General features: G+C 40.6%; 1 protein-coding gene across 1 annotated transcript in view; it reads right to left on the bottom strand.

Annotated features, from left to right (window-relative positions):
• Window positions 1-22,204, bottom strand: part of ttc27 (tetratricopeptide repeat domain 27) — a 208,536-nt gene that overhangs the window by 111,963 nt on the left and 74,369 nt on the right. The window contains exon 9 of the mRNA XM_060830829.1: window positions 19,434-19,500. Coding sequence (XP_060686812.1) covers window positions 19,434-19,500 — 67 coding nt within the window. The remainder of the gene's footprint in view (window positions 1-19,433; window positions 19,501-22,204) is intronic.

A 22,204-nucleotide genomic window follows, 5' to 3' on the forward strand; every position in this document is an offset into this window, starting at 1 on the left:
GAGATGGGTGCGTGCACTGATAAGGTTAAAGCCATGTGAACTCTAGAATGAAAAATGGCAGCATAAAGTGAAAATAACTGCTTGTATTTTAGTTTCTCTTGCAGTCAGAGACCCACACAAATGCTATTAATAACTATAATTCTCAACAGGTCCAAATAACTGAGCCACTATAAAAACGCAGAAGGCTCATATGGAAGAATAAAACAACTTGATCTTCTGTTCAACTGAATTAGTGAGCACAGTTCTGCAGAAACCAAACATTAATTAACCAAAATTAACTGCAGTCAGATGCAGCCAACTTTACTTACTGTTTTTATATGAAACCCATAGCATTGGGAGCGGCTTGCGTTTTGCTCAGTTTGAAATGCCCGGAAGGGGAAAAGCATAGGGGAGTGTGCATGAGCTCAGTGTATGCTTTGAGTTTATACTAAAGAATAGCTTGGCTTTAAGCACCATATTTTACTGACTGGGAGCCCGCCCATCAGCTCCTATAGACAACAAAAACATGACCTACAGCCAAAGTTAATTCAGTGACTCTAATTTTCCCAATTTTGCATGTGTGAGCTTATCTGCATAGTTCAGTTAGTCTACTCATAGCTGCCTATTGCATAAAATTACATAAAGTTACATTGCATAAATCACTGTGCATTTATTATGTCTCAGCCCATAGACTGCTATCGAATTTTCCAATTGTTCATAAATCCCTCTCATTAGTGGATGCTCCTATCCTTTCGATGACGTCTACTTTAAAATGCCAAGTTTTTTTTTAGATTAGATTACTTACAGTGTGGAAACAGGCCCTTCGGCCCAACAAGTCCACACCGACCCGCCGAAGCGCAACCCACCCATACCCTTACATTCACCCCTTACCTAACACTATGGGCAATTTAGTATGGCCAATTCACCTGACCCGCACATCTCTGGACTGTGGGAGGAAACGAGAACACCCGAAGGAAACCCACGCAGACACGGGGAGAACGTGCAAACTCCACACAGTCAGTCGCCTGAGGCGGGAATTGAACCCAGATCTCTGGTGCTGTGAGGCAGCAGTGCCACCGTGCCGTCCACAAAATACCAGGGTATTTATATTCTGCACAATATAAATACTCTGGTGGCACATTAGGATAACATATTATTTTCCTAGTTGTGAATAAATCTCTGTCTTTATTGAATAGCACTATTCTATTGGCAACACTTTGTTCACAATGCTAAGTTATACAAAATGAAACTGATTGCAATCTACTTTCATTCCAGGTACCTACTCTTAAATCCAGTGAAGACTCATGGGATAAAATTCTTCTTCCTTTGTACATTCAGAGAGTCTGAACAATTCAATGTAGCTGCTTGCGAGCACAGTCCCTCAGCACAAAGCCATAACCTTGTTTAGGAACGCCTCAAACGTCAGTAAGAAACTACAGATATTGTTGCAGTTAGCTGCTATTTTGTACCTGTTATTTTTGCTGGCCATGTCTGAGCTGCTACAAACTCATCCTATATTTGTTCTGAGATTATTTCATGTTGACATTGAGGTGGTTTTGCAACCCACTCAAGAAGAGCATTGCGAGAAGAAAGACAGAATGCATCGTACACTCAATGAAATGACTTCTAATTTCATTCCAGGATGGTGATGTCAGACTTGCCCATTTGTGGTTGCTTAAATGGTTTGCCAAACTACTTCAGAGAGCTTTAAGAGTCAATCTGCTGAGTACAATCCAAACAGCTTTCATGGCTTTTTTTTTGAAGTCACAGCTTGCTATGATACGATATGAACTCATTACCTTGAGATTACTCATATGGTATCATAACCACAAAATATTCTTACACGAACTGAACAGTTGCTTCTTGAACTGGGCTGTGCAGTCTGGGAAGAGGAAGGCCCACATGAGTTCACTAACACACTGGACTGAAATGCATGCCTGTACAACATATACATATGTAAGCAAAGGATGTCCATCCTCATAAATGACAAACTCAGAACCTCTGGCCACACAGACATTCTGAGGAGTCCATGTGGTTTGAAGCACGGTTTTAGCTGGAGTATAGTATTTTGATCAATAAATAATAATATCTGAAAAGGCTGCTGCCAAACCCAAGATGTGGACATGCATCCAGACCATACGCGTTATAGCTGCAGCACTTCCTCACATATGTTCATTCACTATCTTCAAGTCAGTTATTAGTAAAAGGGTGATCGGCTTATCCAACTACACATCCTTTTGCCAGTTGTTTTAATATTTAATCTTTCTGAGATCAGTACAACCTGAATATGTTAATATGTTCACATGTTGAGAATACCATCATGTGGTATTGTCCATATACCAAACTTACAACATAATGCATGACTTAGAAAGGGTGGATGCTGGGAAGTTGTTTCCGTTAGGCGGGGAGACTAGGACCCATGGGTACAGCATTAAAATTAGAGTGGGTCAATTTAGAATGGAAATGAGGAGACATTTCTTCAGCCAGAGAGTGGTGGGCCTGTGGAATTCATTGCCACAGAGCGCAGTGGATCCCGGGACATTGGGTGTCTTCAAGGCAGAGATTGATAAATTCTTGATCTCGCGAGGAATTAAGGGCTACAGGGTGAGTGCGGGTAAGTGGAATTGAAACGCCCATCGGCCGTGATTAAATGGCGGAGTGGACTCATTGGGCCGAATGGCCTTGGTTTCACTCCTATGTCTTATGTTCATTTTCTTGCACTGCGATTAAATGCCGATAACAGATGGTCTTTTTCTCTAGCGGGGCTGGTGCACAATGGCTGCAGCAACAATCTTCACCCCACAGACCATTCTTCAGCTACAAGTAATGGGCACTGGCTGTTGTTTCAACAACAACGACAAGGGGGACATCAGTCCAAACAAAACCCAACCTACCCTTCCACAGATACATTCATGACTCTTTCCAGCAGGGAGCCTTGAAAACAGTGAACTCTGGTTGATTTTAGTGAATGAATCAAACAAACCCCCCTCATCCTTCTCACCATATCAGCAACCCATGACATTGTTAACTGCATTGATTTCTCCCAATGACAGTAGTCCAGCTCTTTAGGAATGTCCTTACTTCTACTTTTTCCTATCAACCAATACCCAGAGAATCTTCTGGAATAGTTTCTCCTCTCAACTAAGAGGTTATTAGGATCTTGCCTCTGTCTCTCCTATTTCTCATCTACATGCTGCCTTCAGCGATATCATTCAAATACAGGCTATCAGACTCCCCCTATGCTTTGATAGCATCCAGTTCGACTTCAACACCATCTCCTGGTGGCACAGAGGAAAAGTAATGGGATTGTGAAGTGACAGAGTTTGGGTTCAAATTCCACCATGGATGCACAATGTTGTTTATAAGGGAGTCAGTTTAGCACAGTTGGCTGGATGGTTGGTTTGCAAAACAGTATGATGCCAATAGTGTGGGTTCAATCCCCAAACTGGCTGAGGTTACCATGAAGGACTCTGCTTTTCAATCTCTCCTCTCACATAAGAGATGGTGGCCCTCACTATGTAAATCATGACCAGTTATCTTTCTCTAATGAGATAGCAGCCCTGTGGTCTGGTAAGACTATGGCAACTTGATTTGGCTAGTGGGAGAGAATATGGAAGTATTCTCCTCACCCCAGCATAAGTTTAAGGGGCAGCACAGTGGCTCAGTTAGCACCGCTGCCTCACAGCACCAGGGTCCCAGGTTCGATTTCAGCCTTGGGCAACTGTCTGTGATGAGTTGGCACATTCTCCCCGTGTCTGCATGGGTTTCCTCCGGGCGCCCTGGTTTCCTCCCACAGTCCAAAGATGTGCAAGTCAGGTGAATTGGCCATGCCAAATTGCCCATAGTGCTAGGTGCATTAGTCAGAGGGAAATGGATCTGGGTGGATTACTCTTCGGAGGGCTGGTGTGGACTGGTTGGGCTAAAGGGCCTGTTTCCACACAGTAGGGAATCTAATCTAATCTAAAATAATTTCAGCTGCATGCCTATTGCAATGATTTGGATGGAGACATTGAAGAAGTGGTGTCAGAATTCATTAACAAGAGGTATAGGCAATATTTGAGGTAATCGGAGAAAACCACAAAAGGGTACAGAGAAAGTGGGGGCATAGTAGTGAAGTTTAATGCCAGAAAATCTGTGTTATAATACATTTTAGTCGAAGGGTTATGGGAAAAGTCAGGAAAGTAAACGTGAGGAATGTCGTATCAGCCATAATCCTATTGAATAGAGACAAAAACACTGCAAATGCTGGAATCCAAAGTAGATAAGCGGGAGGCTAGAAGAACACAGCAAGCCAGGCAGCATCAGGAAGTGGAGAAGTAGACGAAGAAGGGTTACACCCGAAATGTCAACTTCGCCATCTCCTGATAATCCTACTGAATGGCAGAGAAGGCTTGAGAGGCTGAACAGCGTACTGCTGGTCATATTTCTTCTGGTCTTAAGAATTATCAAGTCAACCACAATCCAGAAAACTTACAAAATTAAGTTAAATTAAAACAGCCCTTGAATTACAGTCTTTTGCACTGTAAGGTTAACTATTCTATTTCTCAAACCAGCCAAATTTCTGATCCCTTTTAAGCAATATTGATATTATGTTGGAAATCAAATGATTAAGCCCACTCCCTAACTATCTTGCTTGTCTAACCAGCGCTGTGCATATTACTGGAATGTTCAATCCTGGCAATGCCATGGAGAAAGTGAGGACTGCAGATGCTGGAGATCAGAGTCAAAAGTGTGGTGCAGTAAAAGCACAGCAGGTCCGGAATCATCTGAGGAGCAGGAGAGTTGACGTTTCGAGTATAAGCTCTTCATCAGGAATGTCTGATGAAGACAGAATTCCTGATGAAGAGCTTATCTCAAAACATCAACCTTCCTGCTCCTTGGATGCTGCCTGGCCTGCTGTGCCTTTCCAGTGCCACATTTTTGACACTGACAATGCCATGCTTGACGTTACTGTGATCATAACTTAAATGTTGATTTCACCAATGCACAAACCAGTGCTATGGACAAAAACTCGCATCAACAGCAGGCAATCCACTAATAATTAACTGGACTGCTTCTCACAGACCATTGTAAAGCTGGTCACTAAACCGCAGCAGAACGTGGTGTGCTCCCACTGGGCTGACTGGCAGTAGAAACAGTGAAAATCGCCACTTAGCGTCAATTAAAAGCATAATTACTGGTAAGTCCTGTGGTGCAAATCACAATAAGGATTTACCAAAACTCATTTCTCATAGGGCTCTCACAGTCACTGGAGGTGAGGCATTTTAATCCTTTGAATTTGGCCAGCATTCAAGCCCATATGAACCATCAGTTAAAGTTGTAACCCATCATGGTATCTGGTCCCTAACAGTGACTTATATTATTGACATTAATTTCTATTGTTTTTCCATGGGTCAGAAAAAAAAGTCAATGACCACATGTAGGTGGTATGGCTGGATGGAGATGGAGAGACCCTAAAAACAGATTATAATTCAGAACAGGACATCATGTACAGCACATTCGGAGTGACTGATTTCTTAAATTCTAGAGAACGAATAATAGCTTATCCATTTCCTGTCCTCAAAATCACCGTTTACGTTGAAACATTTCAAACAGATGGTGATATGGACTTTCCTACAACCACTTGACCGAATTTTCTAAATCTCACACAAAGAGAGAGGTAGTTTCAGAGAACATAAAGACAAATATTTAAAGAAAGCAAATCCTCAAACTTCCCATTAACATATTTTGACAACAAGTTGCAATAATCACATACAGAGATATGAGATGTTTCCATAATACTAACAGTCATATTTTGATTAATGATTTGCACGCTTCTGTTCAGATCAATAACGAGACAGGCGAGACTATTCTGTACTCTCTGAGGGCAAGGGGCACCAATTTACCGCTGTCATGATGTGATACCTTTACAACTTGTACTATAAATCTCCAGACATCTTATACTCATAGATTAGCTCAAGGGATCGTGCAGAATGCTTTTACAAATGCAGAACTCATCAGGAACAGTTCACTGAAAAATAAATCATGCCTGGACAGCTACCATGAAACCATAAATGAATTTTTTTTATACATATTTACCAGCTAGTTAACACTGATGTCAATTCTATTATAATTTAGAAGTTAAATGCCGTTTTTTTTTTGCCCAAGTCCAATCAGTAGATTAACAGATCACATTTCCTCCCTTGTAGATGACTCTCAGTCAGCTGGGAGAGCAAGAGGGAGAAAGAAGGGGACATTGATTGAGAAGCAGACAGTGGAGATGCAAGCTGCATACAATGCTAGATTTTCCACCCTGTGGCCTAAGCTTGCTTTGTTCAAACTTGAGAGATTGGGAACCAACAAAGCTCAGAGGCAGACAGGCATAAATGGCAGGCAATCCTGAGAAGTGAACTCACAGCTCTCAGCTCAGAATTTGAGATTTCTCCCTTCCGAAAGCTGTACAGACTAGCAGACTGGGCACAGTCAATAAGAGACAGCCCAACAGAAGAATTATGTTGTGCAAATTGGAGACATCAACACAGCACATGCTTGCCTAATTTGTTTTAAGTCAGTATATGAGGTAAATTTTCCACTGTTGCAAAGAATAATGCAGATTTGCCCTACTAAGAAAACAATGTTATTTTAATAAACTCACATTTGTATAACGGTCTTGAGACACCCCAAACTACTTTAATTTCAACAAAGTTGCTTTTAAGTGTGATTACTGCTGTAATGAAGGGAAATGTTGCAACCAATTTTCACACAGCAAGATCTCACAAGCAGCAATGAGATAAATAGCCACAACTCTCCCACATTGTTGGTGCTAGTTTAGTGATGAACGTTTGCCAAGATGCTGATGTGCTCTCTTGAGTTTTTTTTCAAAGAATGGGGATAGTTCTGTCCACCAGAAAGACATCTTATCATCCAAAAGACAGCATGTTTCTTTCCATGCTGCACTTGACTGTATAAGAACAGGGGAGTTCAGATTGTGCATTAAATCTAATCATCTTAAGACACCCATCTGACAATCTAAAGAGTAGAAATCAGGAGTTGGTAACTCCTCCCATACAGGGAGAGATAGGAATATCTAAATTCTGAGAGTTAGGCACAATCTGAAAGGGTGAAGGCGACAGATCAGGAACAACTTTCAAAAGGGAATCAATTATATGCTTGGAAACTAAAAACAAAATGAAGAGTTATGGGAAAAGGACAGGAGGGGTGGGATCAATCTCATACCTCTCTCAAAGAGCTGCACAGAAAAGTTGGGTCAAATGGCCTCCTTTTGCCATCACTGGGATAAGTGTATTTATGGTAGCAGAAGGTCAGTTGATATAAACAGAGATGAGGAGAAATTACTTCTCTCAAAACATTGTGAATCTGTGGAATTCACTACCCTAGACTGCAGTGGACACGAGAACATCGAGTAAATTTGTGTATGAGAAGACATATCTTTAATTAATAATGGAGTCACAGAGTTATACAATACGGAAACAGACTCTTCAGTCCATTTTGTCTGCACTGACCAGATATCCTAAACTGATCTAGTCTCAGTTGCCAGCATTTGGCCCATATCTCTCTAAATCTTTCCTATTCATCTGCCCATCCAGATGTCTTTTTAAGTGTTTTAATTTGTAACCATTTCCACCACATCCGCTGGCAGCTCATTAACTGTCTAAATCCTGCCCTGGGGTTTGCCTTACCAAAATGCAACACCTCACATAACTAAATCAAACGCAATCTGCCACTCCTTGATCCATACTCACACTGCGTGAAAAAGTTGCCTCTCAATACCTTTTTAAATTTTTCCCCTCTCACCTTAAACATGCCCTCTAGTTTTGGACTCCCCTAGTCTGAGAAAAAGACCTTGGCTATTTTCCCCTACCACGATTTGATAAACCTGTATAAGGTCACCCTTCAGCCTCCAATGCTCCAGGGAAAAAAGCCACAGCCTAATCAACCTGTCCCTGTAGCTCAAACTTCCTAATCCTAGCAATATCCTTGAAAATCCTTTCTGAACCCTTTCAAGTTTAACAACATCTTTCCTGTAGCAGGGAGACCAGAACTGAATGCAGTATTCTAAATGAGTCCTAACCAATGCCCAGTACAGCTACGACATCACATCCAAACTCCTGTATCCAACGCACTGACCAATAAAGGCATGCATGTCAAACATCTTCTTTATATCCTGTCTACCTGCAATTCCATTTTCAAACTACGCACTTGCACCTCAAGGTCTCTCTGTTCAGTAACACTCCCCATAGCCTTACCATTAACTGTCTAAATCCTGTCCTGGGGTTTGCCTTACCAAAATGTAACACCTCACATATATCTAAATTAAACTCCATCTGCCACTCCTTGACCCATTGGCCCATCTGATCAAGTGGATTGAAGGGTTATGGAGAGCTTGTAGGGAAGTCAAATTGGACTTAGTTGCAAACAGCCATAGAACATAGAACATAGAACATAGAAAAATACAGCGCAGTACAGGCCCTTCGGCCCTCGATGTTGCGCCGACCAAATCCTACCTAACCTACACTAGCCCAATAACTTCCATATGCCTATCCAATGCCTGCTTAAATGACCATAAAGAGGGAGAGTTCACCACTGTTACTGGCAGGGCATTCCATGAACTCACAACCCGCTGCGTAAAGAATCTACCCCTAACATCTGTCCTATACCTACCACCCCTTAATTTAAAGCTGTGTCCCCTAGTAACAGCTGACTCCATTAGCGGTAAAAGGTTCTCAGTGTCTACCCTATCTAAACCCCTAATCATCTTATACACCTCTATCAAATCTCCCCTAAACCTTCTTTTCTCCAATGAGAACAGGCCCAAGTGCCTTAGCCTTTCCTCATACGATCTTCCTACCATGCCAGGCAACATCCTGGTAAACCTCCTCTGCACTCGTTCCAATGCCTCCACATCCTTCCTATAGTATGGCGACCAAAACTGCACACAATACTCCAGATGAGGCCGCAGCATATCATATCAACATAATCATATCAAATGGCAGAGGAGGCTCAAGGGGCTGAATTGTCTACTCTTGCTCCTAGTTCTTATGTGATTATGGTGAAAAAAAACTTTTGGAAACCTAATCAGACTCAAAGGAGAACAAATTAATGTTGTGGCCCAATGAAGGATTACAATGCAAAGCCTTTACTGATACTGACCTGACCTATTGTGCCTTTTCCCCATTTTTACATCAGCTCACTACAATTAAATTTCTCTCATTCTTTTCTGTGATGGAAATAACGAAAGACCACAGTTAACGTTTCTAATCAAAACCACAGAGGTTTCACTGGACAGCTTGAAAAAAGTACAGGCATATCATGTGCTTCATCGAATGTCATGTACATATTGTAATAACAGAAGCTGTTTAGATTATCCACTTAAATTTATAACGGATGCAGAAACAGATTTTGTTTCCTTAAATGGACAGATAATCACATACATGCAGTTTCCATTGGAAAGCTGAATTTACTTTTCAGACAGCAAAGTGGGTCCGTGCTGTGTGCACGACAACCATCTAACCAGCCTGCAGATTTCAGCACCTACGTGTAGGCTGGATAGATGCCTGCTCACACACACAACAACTTCAGAACACACTAAAAGACACTTTTTTCCGGCTTTGCAGCAACACACTGAAGTGACAGCCTGGCTCAGTGCCAGTTTTCTGACTATTTCAATGCTCTGCTGGCCAATCTCCCATCTGTCAATCTCCTTAAACCAGGACTCATCCAAATCTCCGCTGCGTTCCTTCCATTTTGGCCTCTTGTTCATCTACAATTTCCCTCACATTGTCAGTGGTGCCAATATCATTTGGTTGCCTCACCCCTAGTATGAGAAGTACAACTGCTAAACTTCTGCTCATCTCTCTGCTCCTTAAAGTTAATAATAATACCTATTGCAAATGTCTCAATGTGACTTGGTGTCATATTTTGTCTGACATACTTCCACAATGAGCCCTGACATATTTTACTACTTTGAAAGGTCTCCATAAATGCAAGTTGTTGCTCCTGACTTTTGAATCAGAGGTTTATGACTGCAGACCATACTCCAAGAAACAATCTCGTAATATAATTTAGCACTGTGAACACTGTGGGTCTCCATACTTTAATAGCTTATTTCACTATGGACTGTTTGCAAGTTTCTGGGACTCCGGTGAAGTTGAAAGAATTCATGGCCCTGTCTGAAGAAAATTAGGAAGCTCTGTTGCTGTCATCCTCTGAAACATCACCACAAAAGACACCAATTTCTCATTCATTTCACTGTTATTTTTAGGATTTTACTACATAAAATAATTACCATGCTTTATAGCAATCTGGATTGCTCCAAGTATTTATGGTTTGTGAAACACTTTGTGGGATGTTTCAGATACATGTTATTAAGTATTATAGAAAAACAATCCTTTCTGTACACATGGCAACATAAAATAACCATAAAGCTCATAAATCATTGACATGCCTGCATGCTCCATTTGGTCATTTTAGTCAATCCTGTTCTTACCTCTTCAATTTCTAGCAACTATCTTTGACAGAAACCCAGGCTGATTTCTCTCATTCAAACTGAATCATTTGAATCAACATAGGCACAAGCAACTTCCATGGTGCTCCTAATGAACACACATTGTGAGCTTCAAATTGCACTTACTGTTGCTCAATGGCATCTGAAGACAAGGGCTAATGGGAAAACTGCAAAGAAAAACTGAACGAGAAACAGGAAGAACCAAAGCGAGCCAAAATGAAGGGGTCCTATTGGTCCGAACTGACCACTCTGCAATATCAGAAATGTAAATGTAGAATTTCAGCCTTGTCATATATGAAATGTTAATTAGACCAATAGGCAAACTCAACACACTTTCAACTGGGTCAAATGCTTGAAGACCTAGCCTAAGGCAGCAGATTAACACTGAATGTAACATTCCATTATTGAGACATTTCCAGAACTAGAACTACACACAAAAATTAGCTCAATACATTAGTCATTATACTTACTTTGTTGTGATATAACAGTGTAATGATATCTGGCATTTTCAACGTAAATAGGAATGGGTCATATGAATACCACGTGGTTTCAATGCATCTCAGAGATTTACTGCAAACCAGAGTGCATGTGTAAACATTTTATTGTGGTTGGGATAATTGAAGTGACATTATTTAGCATGACTCCGTCAGTTTAGATACATTTACAGTGGACACCATTTAGCATGACAAATTGGGCACTCGGGAGAGATTACAAATGCAGACATTTTTCTGGTACTCAAACCTGCTGAGGGGTATCAGTAGTACAGAATGAAATTTGGTTCCATCTTTACAACTATATATTGACATAACGCACTTCTGAGTCCTAAGAGCATCCAGACGCTGAGTGAACTTTATTTTCCATAACATACGCTACTGAACCATCACTACTCATTCAACTTCATCATCAGCAATTATTGTGGCATCTACTGAGAGGCTAATAATCCTTTGTCAAACTATGGGTCGCATTTTCTGTTGCTCTAAGCTTACTCAGCCTTACAACAGATTCACATTTGCCAAAATAATTGTTATAACATCACAACTGGCCATCCAAGATATTCATATAATCAGTGAAACTGAGGTAGGGAGGTGAACCAGCCACACCATTATCTCATCTGTTATCAATTCATAATTTCTACCCCCACCCAACCCATCCAGCCTGCGTAACCTTTATTTCGTTTCTGCTACTTTCTTAAACATTATTTCACATGACGTGGGAATCACTGGCTAGGCCATCATTTGTTACCCACACCAAACTTTTGACCTGCTGGAGTTCATGTGGTACACCCGCAATGCCATTAAGGCGGTAGTTCCAGGTTTCTGATCCACTGGCACTGAAGGAACAGCTATGTATTTCCAAGTCAAGATAGTGAGTGGCTTGGAGGAAAACTTGCAGGTGGTGATGCTCTCATAAATTTGCTGCCTTTTGTAGGTAGTGAAATGTTCGTATTGAATCATATAACAGCTCTTTTGGGACATCTACAAAACAACATTGGCCAAGTGAACGGCAAGCTGGGAAAACTGGTCAACTGAACAGCATACTAAGAATTGGGCCAGACAGATACGTGAGCCATTTACCTTGATTGATTGCATTGAACTGGTGTTAACAAGACACTGGAACTGAGAAGCTTGCAGAATTCACTGTCAAATTGGATATGCAAGCCATTCACCAACAGTGAACAGATGTTAATGGAAAGGGGCTCTTGCACTGCAGTTTCTATCACAGGAAGTGTGTTACAAAAGACAGTATTGATTATTATAGTTTCCCAGTTGATCGAGTTGACCCTAGGAGCCGGGCTGTCTGAAAGCACTTCCACCCGAAACCTTGCATTAATTGCTCCTTCAACACCTAGGGTTTTGAAGTGTAAGACTTCGGTTCAAATCCTAACCCAGTTCCAAACAGGTTGATTCAAAGTCTACCTTTTAAAATCTGTGCTTTAGTTACATATTGATTCATTAAAACCAACGCAAGAAAAATATTTCTAAACTACTATATGCTTGTGAAATAATAATAGCTCAGTTCCATTTATTGTGGCTTCATGACACCTTGAAAACAAAATGGCGAGGCAAACTGAAGGTAGTCAGTGATTTTATGGTAACCAATCTACTCCAACTGAGAGACAATTTTTCTCCGCTATGTAAAAATGAATGAAGACAGAAGGCCTCAATGGCGAATTCAGGCTTTTCCAAACTGGTCACCCGAGAACAGAATGATGATCATAAGGTAATTGAAGGTGCCCTGCTGATCCAACACTTTCATAAACTGATTTTCAGTGCCCCTACCTACACTCCATTCTGAGTATTTTTCTTTCAGAACGCCTTCCCATTCTGCCTTAAAACTTGCTTCAATTTTTAAATTACACTGCATTGCTGTGCAAATCTGTACTTTAAACAATTTACGTAACTTAATTTAAACCCTTCGTGAGAAAAATGAGAACAGTTCAGAGGACATAATCCTTCCATTATGTTGGGGAAATGTAATTTAACTTAGGAGAACACTCAATTTTGTTCCTTAAGGTTCATTCGAGTGGGACAATTTCTCAGGAGTGACCATATTTCCCTGAACAAGTAGGCTTTTCTGCCGAAGGGCAGTTGCTCTGATCATGATTTTTTGTATATAATAGCTGCAAGGTCGATTCCACTAAGTAGCAAAATATCAGCGGGAAAACGTATGGTTGTTCGATAAGAGTTGATGAAGCATTTACACCTTGTAGTTCAATTGTCCACAACAGGGAATTTTAATAAATACTTCTCACACCTGACCCCAATTGCAGCTGTGTTAAATATTATTACTCTTTCAAAAAGAAAGAAACCGATGATGAATACAAAATATTTTCCAAATCAGAAACAATAGAGAAGTGCGAACTATTTTTAAATGGCATTTGTAAAATTTAGTCTGAGCATTTTATGCTGTTAAATAAACCTGAAAGTCTTATATGTAATGGAACAATTTGTTCTTCCAGTGATAGCACAATTAACTTTAAGTTTGTAAGATAGTATCGTCAATAAAGCAGTTTTATAAGTGATTCAGATTTGATCCAGCAGACCTGGATGCTAGTGGCAGGAGACGCTAAAAGGTAATGAAATATATACAACGGAATTAATGTCACAAGTAGATCACAAAAAAAAACGAAAAGCAGCACTATACAGTTCCAGGGTTTCAAGGCTGTCACAAATTATGGAATTGCTTATTTTTTCAGAATGATCCAACAGGTCCTTCTTCATGTACAAAATTACTTCAAATTTTCAGCCCCACTACCTTAGTCAGAGGCTAAACCTCACACTTCATGGAAGGATTGAGTATGAACATGTTTTCATTTACCCTAATGGATAATGCCATGAACAGAGACTGTTGATGTGGCTCTGTTTGCCGAGCTGGGAATTTGTGTTGCAGACGTTTCATCCCCTGTCTAGGTGACATCCTCAGTGCTTGGAAAACCTCCTGTGAAGCACTGCTGTGTTGTTTCCTCTGGCATTTATACTGGTTTGTCTCTGCTGCTTCCGGTTGTCCGTTCCAGCTGTCCGCTGCAGTGGCCGGTATATTGGGTCCAGGTCAATGTATTTGTTGATAGAATCTGTGGATGAGTGCCATGCCTCTCGGAATTCGCTGGCTGTTCTCTGTTTGGCTTGTCCTATAATAGAAGTGTTGTCCCAGTCGAACTCATGTTGCTTGTCATCTGCATGTGTGGTTACTAAGGATAGCTGGTCGTGTCTAGTTGGTGTTCATGGATACGAATCGTTAGCTGTCTTCCTGCTTGTCCTATGTAGTGTTTTGTGCAGTCATTGCATGGGATTTTGTACACTACGTTGGTTTTGTTCATGCTGGGTATCGGGTCCTTTGTCCTGGTGAGTTGCTGTCTGAGAGTGGCTGTTGATTTGTGTGCTGTTATGAGTCCTCGTGGTCGCAGCAGTCTGGCTGTCAGTTCAGAAGTGTTCTCGATGTATGGTAACGTGGTTAGTCCTTTGGGTTGGGGCATGTCCCCATTCTGTTGTCTTTCCCTTAGACATCTGTTGATGAAATTGCAGGAGTATCCACTTTTGGCAAATACATTGTAGAGGTGTTCTTCTTCCTCTTTTTGCAGTTCTGGTGCGCAGCAGTGTGTTGTGGCCCTTTTGAACAGTGTCTTGATGCAACTTCTTTTGTGTGTGTTGGGTGGTTGTTTTCGTAGTTAAGGACTTGGTCTGTGTGTGTGGCTTTCCTGTATACCTTCGGGCTGAATTGTCCGTTCGGTGTTCTCTGTACCATCACGTCTAGGAATGGGAGTTGGTTGTCCTTTTCTTCCTCTCTAGTGAATCGGATTCCTGTGAGTGCGGCGTTGATGATCTGGTGTGTGTTCTCTATTTCTGTGTTTTTAATGATTACAAAGGTGTCATCCACATATCTGACCCAGAGTTTGGGTTGAATTTGGGGTAAGACTGCGATCCGTAAGCTAACGATCCGTATCCATGAACACCAACTAGCCACGAAACGACACGACCAGCTATCCTTAGTAGCCACACACACACATGACAAGCAACAGGAGTTCGACTGGGACAACACTACTATTATAGGACAAGCCAAACTGAGAACAGCCAGCGAATTCCGAGAGGCATGGCACTCATCCACAGATTCTATCAACAAACACATTAACCTGGACCCAATACACCGGCCACTGCAGCGGACAACTGGAACGGACAACCGGAAGCGGCAGAGACAAACCACTATAAATGCCAGAGGAAACAACACAGTAGCGCTTCACAGAAGGTTCCCAAGCACTGAGGATGTCAGCCACACAGGGGACAAAAAGTTTGCAACACAAATTCCCAGCTCGGCGAACAGAACCACAACAACGAGCACCCGAGCTACACATCTTCTCACAAACTTTGAACAGAGACTGTGGCATATTTGTAAACATAATGAAACAATAAAATGATTAGAAGTTGGTTCTTAATACTTTTGTGTTGCTGCAGTTTGGTTCTCTGCCTCTCTCACAGCAACTATAGCCCTCAGGATTTAACACTTCATCAAACCACTTCCCATATCGACATTGTCTTTCTTAGAGTGCAGCAATAACACGTTTCAATAATGCTTGGCCAAATTAAACAAAAAAGCATAGAACTGGCCTGTACAATAAAGACAAGCAGCATATAATGTAAACTGATAATCTTCTCGAATCGTCATTTTGCTTTTCTGCTATTTTCAATCTTGCCTGTGAATCTCAAGATTCCAGGTTCAAATCCCAATCCAGGGGTGCTCACAAAACTAAAAACTTACCTCCAATACAGTACAGAGGGAGCAGTGCACTGTTGGACATGCAGCATTTCAGAGGAGATGTTAAATTAAAGCTCTATCTGACTGTTCAGGTGGTTGCAAAAGGATTCAGAGCTTTACTTTGAAGAATGGTACACTGGTGTCCAGGTCAATATTCATCTCTCAATCAGCATCACAAAAAACAAAATATCTCAACATCACATGGTTGTTTAGGAGAGTTTGCTATGTGTATATTGGTTACCATGTTTCTTACACTATAACAGTGATTACACTTCAAAAGTACTTAATTGATTGTAAATTGCTTTGAGATACCAAGCGGTTATTGCATTATTGCAAGCATTTCTTTCCTGCACCGTGGCCTTTTTACAATCTCTGTGTACCATATGATTTTTCAGCTGCGAAACTGGGCATCAGTTCTAAATCATAGTTTCCACCTAGTGCTGTACTACCATTCAGAACAATGGTGTTCTGGGTTCATGATCTTTTAACAGCCATGATGTGTTGGTGCCGATGTTGGACTGGGGTGTACAAAGTTAAAAATCACACAATACCAGGTTATAGTCCAACAGGTTTAATTGGAAGTACAAGCTTTCGGAGTGCTTGGTGACCTTATAGAGGTTTATAAAATCGAGGGGCATGGATAGGATAAATAGACAAAGTCTTTTTCCTGGGGTGGGGGAGTCCAGAACTAGAGTGCATAGGTTTAGGGTGAGAGGGAAAAGACATACAAGGGACCTAAGGGGCAACTTTTTCATGCAGTGGTGGTACAAATGAGCTCCCAGAGGAAGTGGTGGAGGCTGGTAAAATAGCAACATTTTAGCAAAAGGCATCAGGGTGGGCATATGAATAGGAAGGGTTTTGAGGGATATGGGCCAAGTGCTGGCAAATGGGACTAGATTAGGTTGGGATATCTAGTCGGCATGGACAGGTTGGACCGAAGGGTCTGTTTCCATGCTATACATCTCTATGACTCTATGCTGCTCCTTCAGTAGGTAGCTGTGGAGCAGGATCCTGTTCCACAGTTACCTGATGAAGGAGCAACGCTCCATAGACCTCCAAGTAAACCTGTTGGACTATAACCTGGTGCTGTGTGATTTTTAACTACGTTATCTAACAGATGAGTGAATATGATTATAGTCTCCATTTGGCAGTCACTCTCAGGAGGTGTGACTTCTGTTCCTGCGGTCACTGATCCTGGGAAGGCTTGTCGTTGAGCACTTAATTGCCATTTGTTAAAGAAGATAAAACAGAGCTCTGACTGGTTCTCCATCTGACTGGCAATGCCAGTCTCCTGGATTAAATTCCACCCAAGTGCAGCACTTTAACTTTAGCAAAGTAATCAGGATGACAGGTTACAGGAAGGACATTTAACCAACACTAATCCTTTAAAAGGCAAATTAAAGACATAGTTATCTCGCTTTTGGTCAATTCTGCTAATTTTTGCACTCTTCTAAAAGGTGTGATCTAACAGAAGATAAGTGCACACAGTGCAATACCTAGAAAAATTAATTTTAAAATGTGATAAAGCATTGACAACTTGCTTTTATATCACAACTTTAGACACATTAAATATCTCAAGCTGTTTCACACAAGTGTCATTAGACAAACATTTAACACCGACTCAGATAAACAATATTAGTATTGATGACTGAAGGCACAATCCAAGTTGAATCAATCATAGAATCACAGAAACCCTACAGCATGGGAGCAGGCCATACAGCCCATCAAGCCCATGCTGGCCCTCCGAAAAACATCGCACTCAGACCCACTCCACCCCCTCCTGTCCCTGTAATTTGATGGGCAATCCAACCTAACCTGCACATCTTTAGACTGGGAGGAAACTGGAGCACCTGCAGGAAACTCATGCAGACAAGGGGAAAACATGCAAACCGCCCACCCAAAGTGAAATCGAATTGAATCCCTAGCACTATGAGCAAGCAGTGTTAATGACTAAGCCATGGTGCAGCCCCAAAGAGGTACGTTTTAAGGCATGTTTAAAGGACAAGGGTTGAAAAAACTGAGTACTGACTTTAAGAGCTTAAGGCCGAAGCAGCTGATGACACTGTCACCATTGGTGGATAACAAAATGTTTTTGCGGCCCGATTTGGAAGGATGCAACAATTTTGGAAATTAAAACAAAGAACTGCGAATGCTGGAGATCTGAAACAAAAACTGAAACTACAGGTGAAACCCAGCAGGTCTGGTCCATCTGTAGGGAAAAATCAGTCTTAATGTTTTGAGTCTAGTGACTCTTCATCAGAACTGGATTTGAAATGCTAGCGCTGCTTTCTCCCCATAGATGCTGCCAAGTTTGGAGACTACTTGGTCTACAGAAATCTTCAGGACTATTAAAACTGTGCCCCAGGCAACTGAAATTCAACATCAGGGCCTTATATTTAATACTCAGCCTTGGAAAGAGCAATGCTTGAGTAAGAGTAATCATGTCACATTCCTGAAGAAGGGCTTATGCCCGAAACGTCGATACTCCTGCTCCTTGGATGCTGCCTGACCTGCTGCGCTTTTCCAGCAACACATTTTTCAGCTCTGATCTCCAGCATCTGCAGTCCTCACTTTCTCCTAATCATGTCACATGTCTTCTACCAGTCTTCATGAGGTAACGTGAAGGACACCCACAATCTCCATTAAATGCAACAAGAATGGATTTGAAACTTGAAAAATCGTTTATTCAGAACTGAAAATCGATCAATTCTAAACATACTTTGCTAATTTAACAGCTGGAATATTCTTTAGAATTCCCACTTTTATTTGCAAAATGCTTGATTTGGCAATACAACTGCAACCCTAAGACAGAAATAGATCAACATGTGACTGTATTTTTTTCTTTCAAAGTGTTGTGAATCTTTGCAATTCTCTTAACCCAGCAAGTGTGTAAGCACAAGCATTGAGAAAATACAAGATAAAGATGGACACTGTGGATACTGAGAGAATGAAGGGATATGGGGATAGTGTTGAAAGGATAATTGAAGTAGAAGACCTGCTATGATCTAAAAGAATGATAGCGCAGACTTGAAGGACCAAATGGACATCTGCCTTCATTTCTCATGCACATATTAGGGAATACTTCTACACCTTCCCTCAAGTCACAAAGTGAGGAAATCAACAATAAATATCTGAGGCCAGGATCTCAGGACAATGAGTAACTTTCTGCACTGCACTGAGTCAATGACTGATGAGAGCTTTAAACTGGGGTCATGAGATCTTTCCTAGAAACAGAAATATTTGCATTCACATTTGCCATGACACCCACTGATATCAGAAAAGAAATTAAGACACAAATCTCATAGTGAGAGCTGGTCTGATTTCATTCCAGAACATTACATTTTCTTTCTTTTTAAAAAAAAAGCTAAAAAATGGATTCCTCTAACAATCCACAGCCAAGGAAGCATTGAAATATGCAACAACGGCTTTTGCTGTCTAGAAAAGTTTGTTAGCGAAGGCAGCAGTGATTTTATTTTAAAAAACTATTACTTTGCAGTACTTGCCTGTGTACTGCTCAGACCTTCGGCTTGCATACATTCTTCAGATTCCAGCAACTTTAGCAAATTATGGGGATCCACCCAACAGGGAAACATAACGTGGAAAAGGGTTGGAAAAACTTCAGCCAATGTTTGTTCAGGAAGAATCTCAAGTGAAGAAGGAACACGGCCTGAAAGTAGAAAGAACAAAAGACTGCAGTACTTACTGAGGTGAATGCCAGCAGTTCCTCTTCAGTCAGCTTATGAACAGGGTTGTTCTTCTGAAAATTTGTGCTGTTGAAACAAAACGTTAACAAGTATGGAAGCAACAATTAATGACGTGTGAAACCATCAAGGAGAAGCAGTTACATACATAGAAATGGGAAGCAGCAGTTGATAAACTGAAGGTTAAGCTAGAATTTATTCCACATGGACATTATTGGAATATTGCATTATGTTGCCACAAATGGCTAATGAAGTTGTACAATAACATTTAAAGGAAAGTTATCAAGGGACCTGTATAAGTACATGGCAAAAGGTCAGACAGATGAAATTAAGATTAGATAACTTCATCTGAAGAATTAAATTTTACTGTGACTGAATTATCAAATGTATTGCAGGGTGCTACTGTTCAATTATTTCCTGACTCAATGGTTCCATATTGAAATAAATGGACGTGCTGTGTCAATATGAGCATATGCACACACACAACCCAATATACGCAGGTACATGTATGTTTTCTATATCTGCACATGCTTTGAAATGTTTGTATTTTAGTCAATTGCACTTCAAATGCCACACGTCAAAAGAATGGACAAATAATTAGAAATTCCTTCAGATTTAGGACAGAAATCTATGCAATGTTAGGATCAACTCATCCAAGAGGATATCATGGGTTGCAGTTAAACCTAGCAATGATGTTTGCGCATTTCTCCACGTGGCTGCCTCAAGTGTGTTCCCAACTGAAATCTGATCCAGGGCAATCCAGAAAACAGATGAAACAATGACCATTAACCTTTATTGTTGCCTTATAGGAAACAGAGAGTTAAATACACTGAACCATCTATTTGGTGATTGGAAGCCTGTGATGTCAAGTCCTTAGCAGAACCCAGAATTAACATAATGAGAATATGTTTGATATGGGATGTACCTAACACATTGTTTTAAAACCTCAACATTTTGCCTCAATTTCCTTAATAGTGAAATATGAAACAATGAACAATTAAATGAGAGAAAATAAATTGGAACCATGTGGCATCCTTTACGCTTTATAAAACAAAACAATAGGAGACAAAATGCACCATGATATACTAATTAGCAAAACAAAGACAATTTTTTACATGCATGTTGGGCACATGAATTCCCTAAACTTGTTTAGCTAGGGTATGGTGGAAAGATCTAGAATGAAACATTACGACTAACTGAGAGGTTGAAATTAAAATTAAAGAAAAATCGCACAGCCATAAATGACAAAAAGCATTTTTACAATTACAAATCTACTTTGGAACCCAGGATTGTGAATGAAAGGGAGTAAAGTCATAGGTTTTGCTTCCCTCTATAGTCATAGAATAATTTGTAGGGAAAGGAAAAAAAGCTTTTTATCCAAAAAAACTTTACAGCAATAAAGTGTATCAGCTAAGTGGCCTTTAGAAACTGGGAATGTGACCTATTGTTAGGGTGAGGAAAGATGAAATTAAATGAACATTTTACACAAAAGGGATGATGGAGCTACCCTAAAAGCTCAATAGATCAACGCATTATTGAATGCGCTACCAAGATTGCAAATCTAGAAGCCCTCAGATCTGATATCAGATCCACCTTAATCTTGACCAATATGCTTTAGGGAGCATTTGAATTAACTTAGCAGGTTGAGATGTAATCAATTTATCATCACATTGTAAATATTAATGGAACCAATGATCAGGCTCAGGACGATGAGAGGATTAGGCTTAGATCCGATACTCTCGCCTGCATTGACTGGTTTTACAGAAGAAGAACAGAGAGGAAAGTGAGGACTGCAAATGCTGGAGATCAGAGTTGAAGAGTGTAGTGCTGGAAAAGCACAGCCAGTCAGGCAGCATCCGAGGATCAGGTGAATCGCCATTGAGCATAAGCTCTTCATTATCCTTGCCTGATGAAGAGCCTATGCTTGAAACGTCGATTTTCCTGCTCCTCGAATGCTGCCTGACCGGCTGTGCTTTTCCAAATGAAGAACAAACCCTTGGGTAGGCTATTGGAGGCCTATCAGCTTCTGTGTAACTGCAGTGCTTGGCGAGGCGTTTGAGTAGGGAGACTCTAGCAGATATTGACATTTTCTGTCAGTTGACACAGGAAAACATCAGGAAACCATTTCATTTGAACAGAAATGACATGCCAATGTCAACAAATACAGTAAACCCGGTGACTACATGTTCACAACTCTGAAACCCTCCTCTAAGAATATGGAAACTTCAATTTGAAATCATAGAGACATATTAAAGCATTGCCATTCAAGACAACATACAAAAATTGAAGATTATCACAGAAAAATTGCTCTTACTGATGGTCAACCAACTGGTGCAATTGCTGAAGACTGAAAACATCTACTGGGATGTATATGAAAGGCCTGTAATACAACCATTGATAGATTCCACACATTGAGACCTACAAATCAAACCTTGCACAAGCCGGGGAAAGAGATATTCCAGAAATACTATGCATCTCGACAGATTGAAATAGTACTTAGTGTATTTATGGCATTTGGCACTGACAATGAAATATGAATCACAGATTAAAGTGAACTCTGTTTAACTGTCTCTGGGCATCAATAAATCCAAGTTAATTTTGAAATATAACTAACTGTCCCTTACATAAGAGCTACAGCATAGTCAAATATTTTGAAAATGAGATATGAAGTTATCTGCAGCCTGCATTCTAACGTGCCAACTTAAAAATGCAAAGTTACAGGAAAAGCAAAAAAAGTGAAGGAAATGACAAAAAAACACAATACATGTGGATT

The sequence above is a fragment of the Hemiscyllium ocellatum genome, chromosome 10, assembly GCF_020745735.1.
Source record: "Hemiscyllium ocellatum isolate sHemOce1 chromosome 10, sHemOce1.pat.X.cur, whole genome shotgun sequence".
NCBI lineage: Eukaryota > Metazoa > Chordata > Chondrichthyes > Orectolobiformes > Hemiscylliidae > Hemiscyllium > Hemiscyllium ocellatum.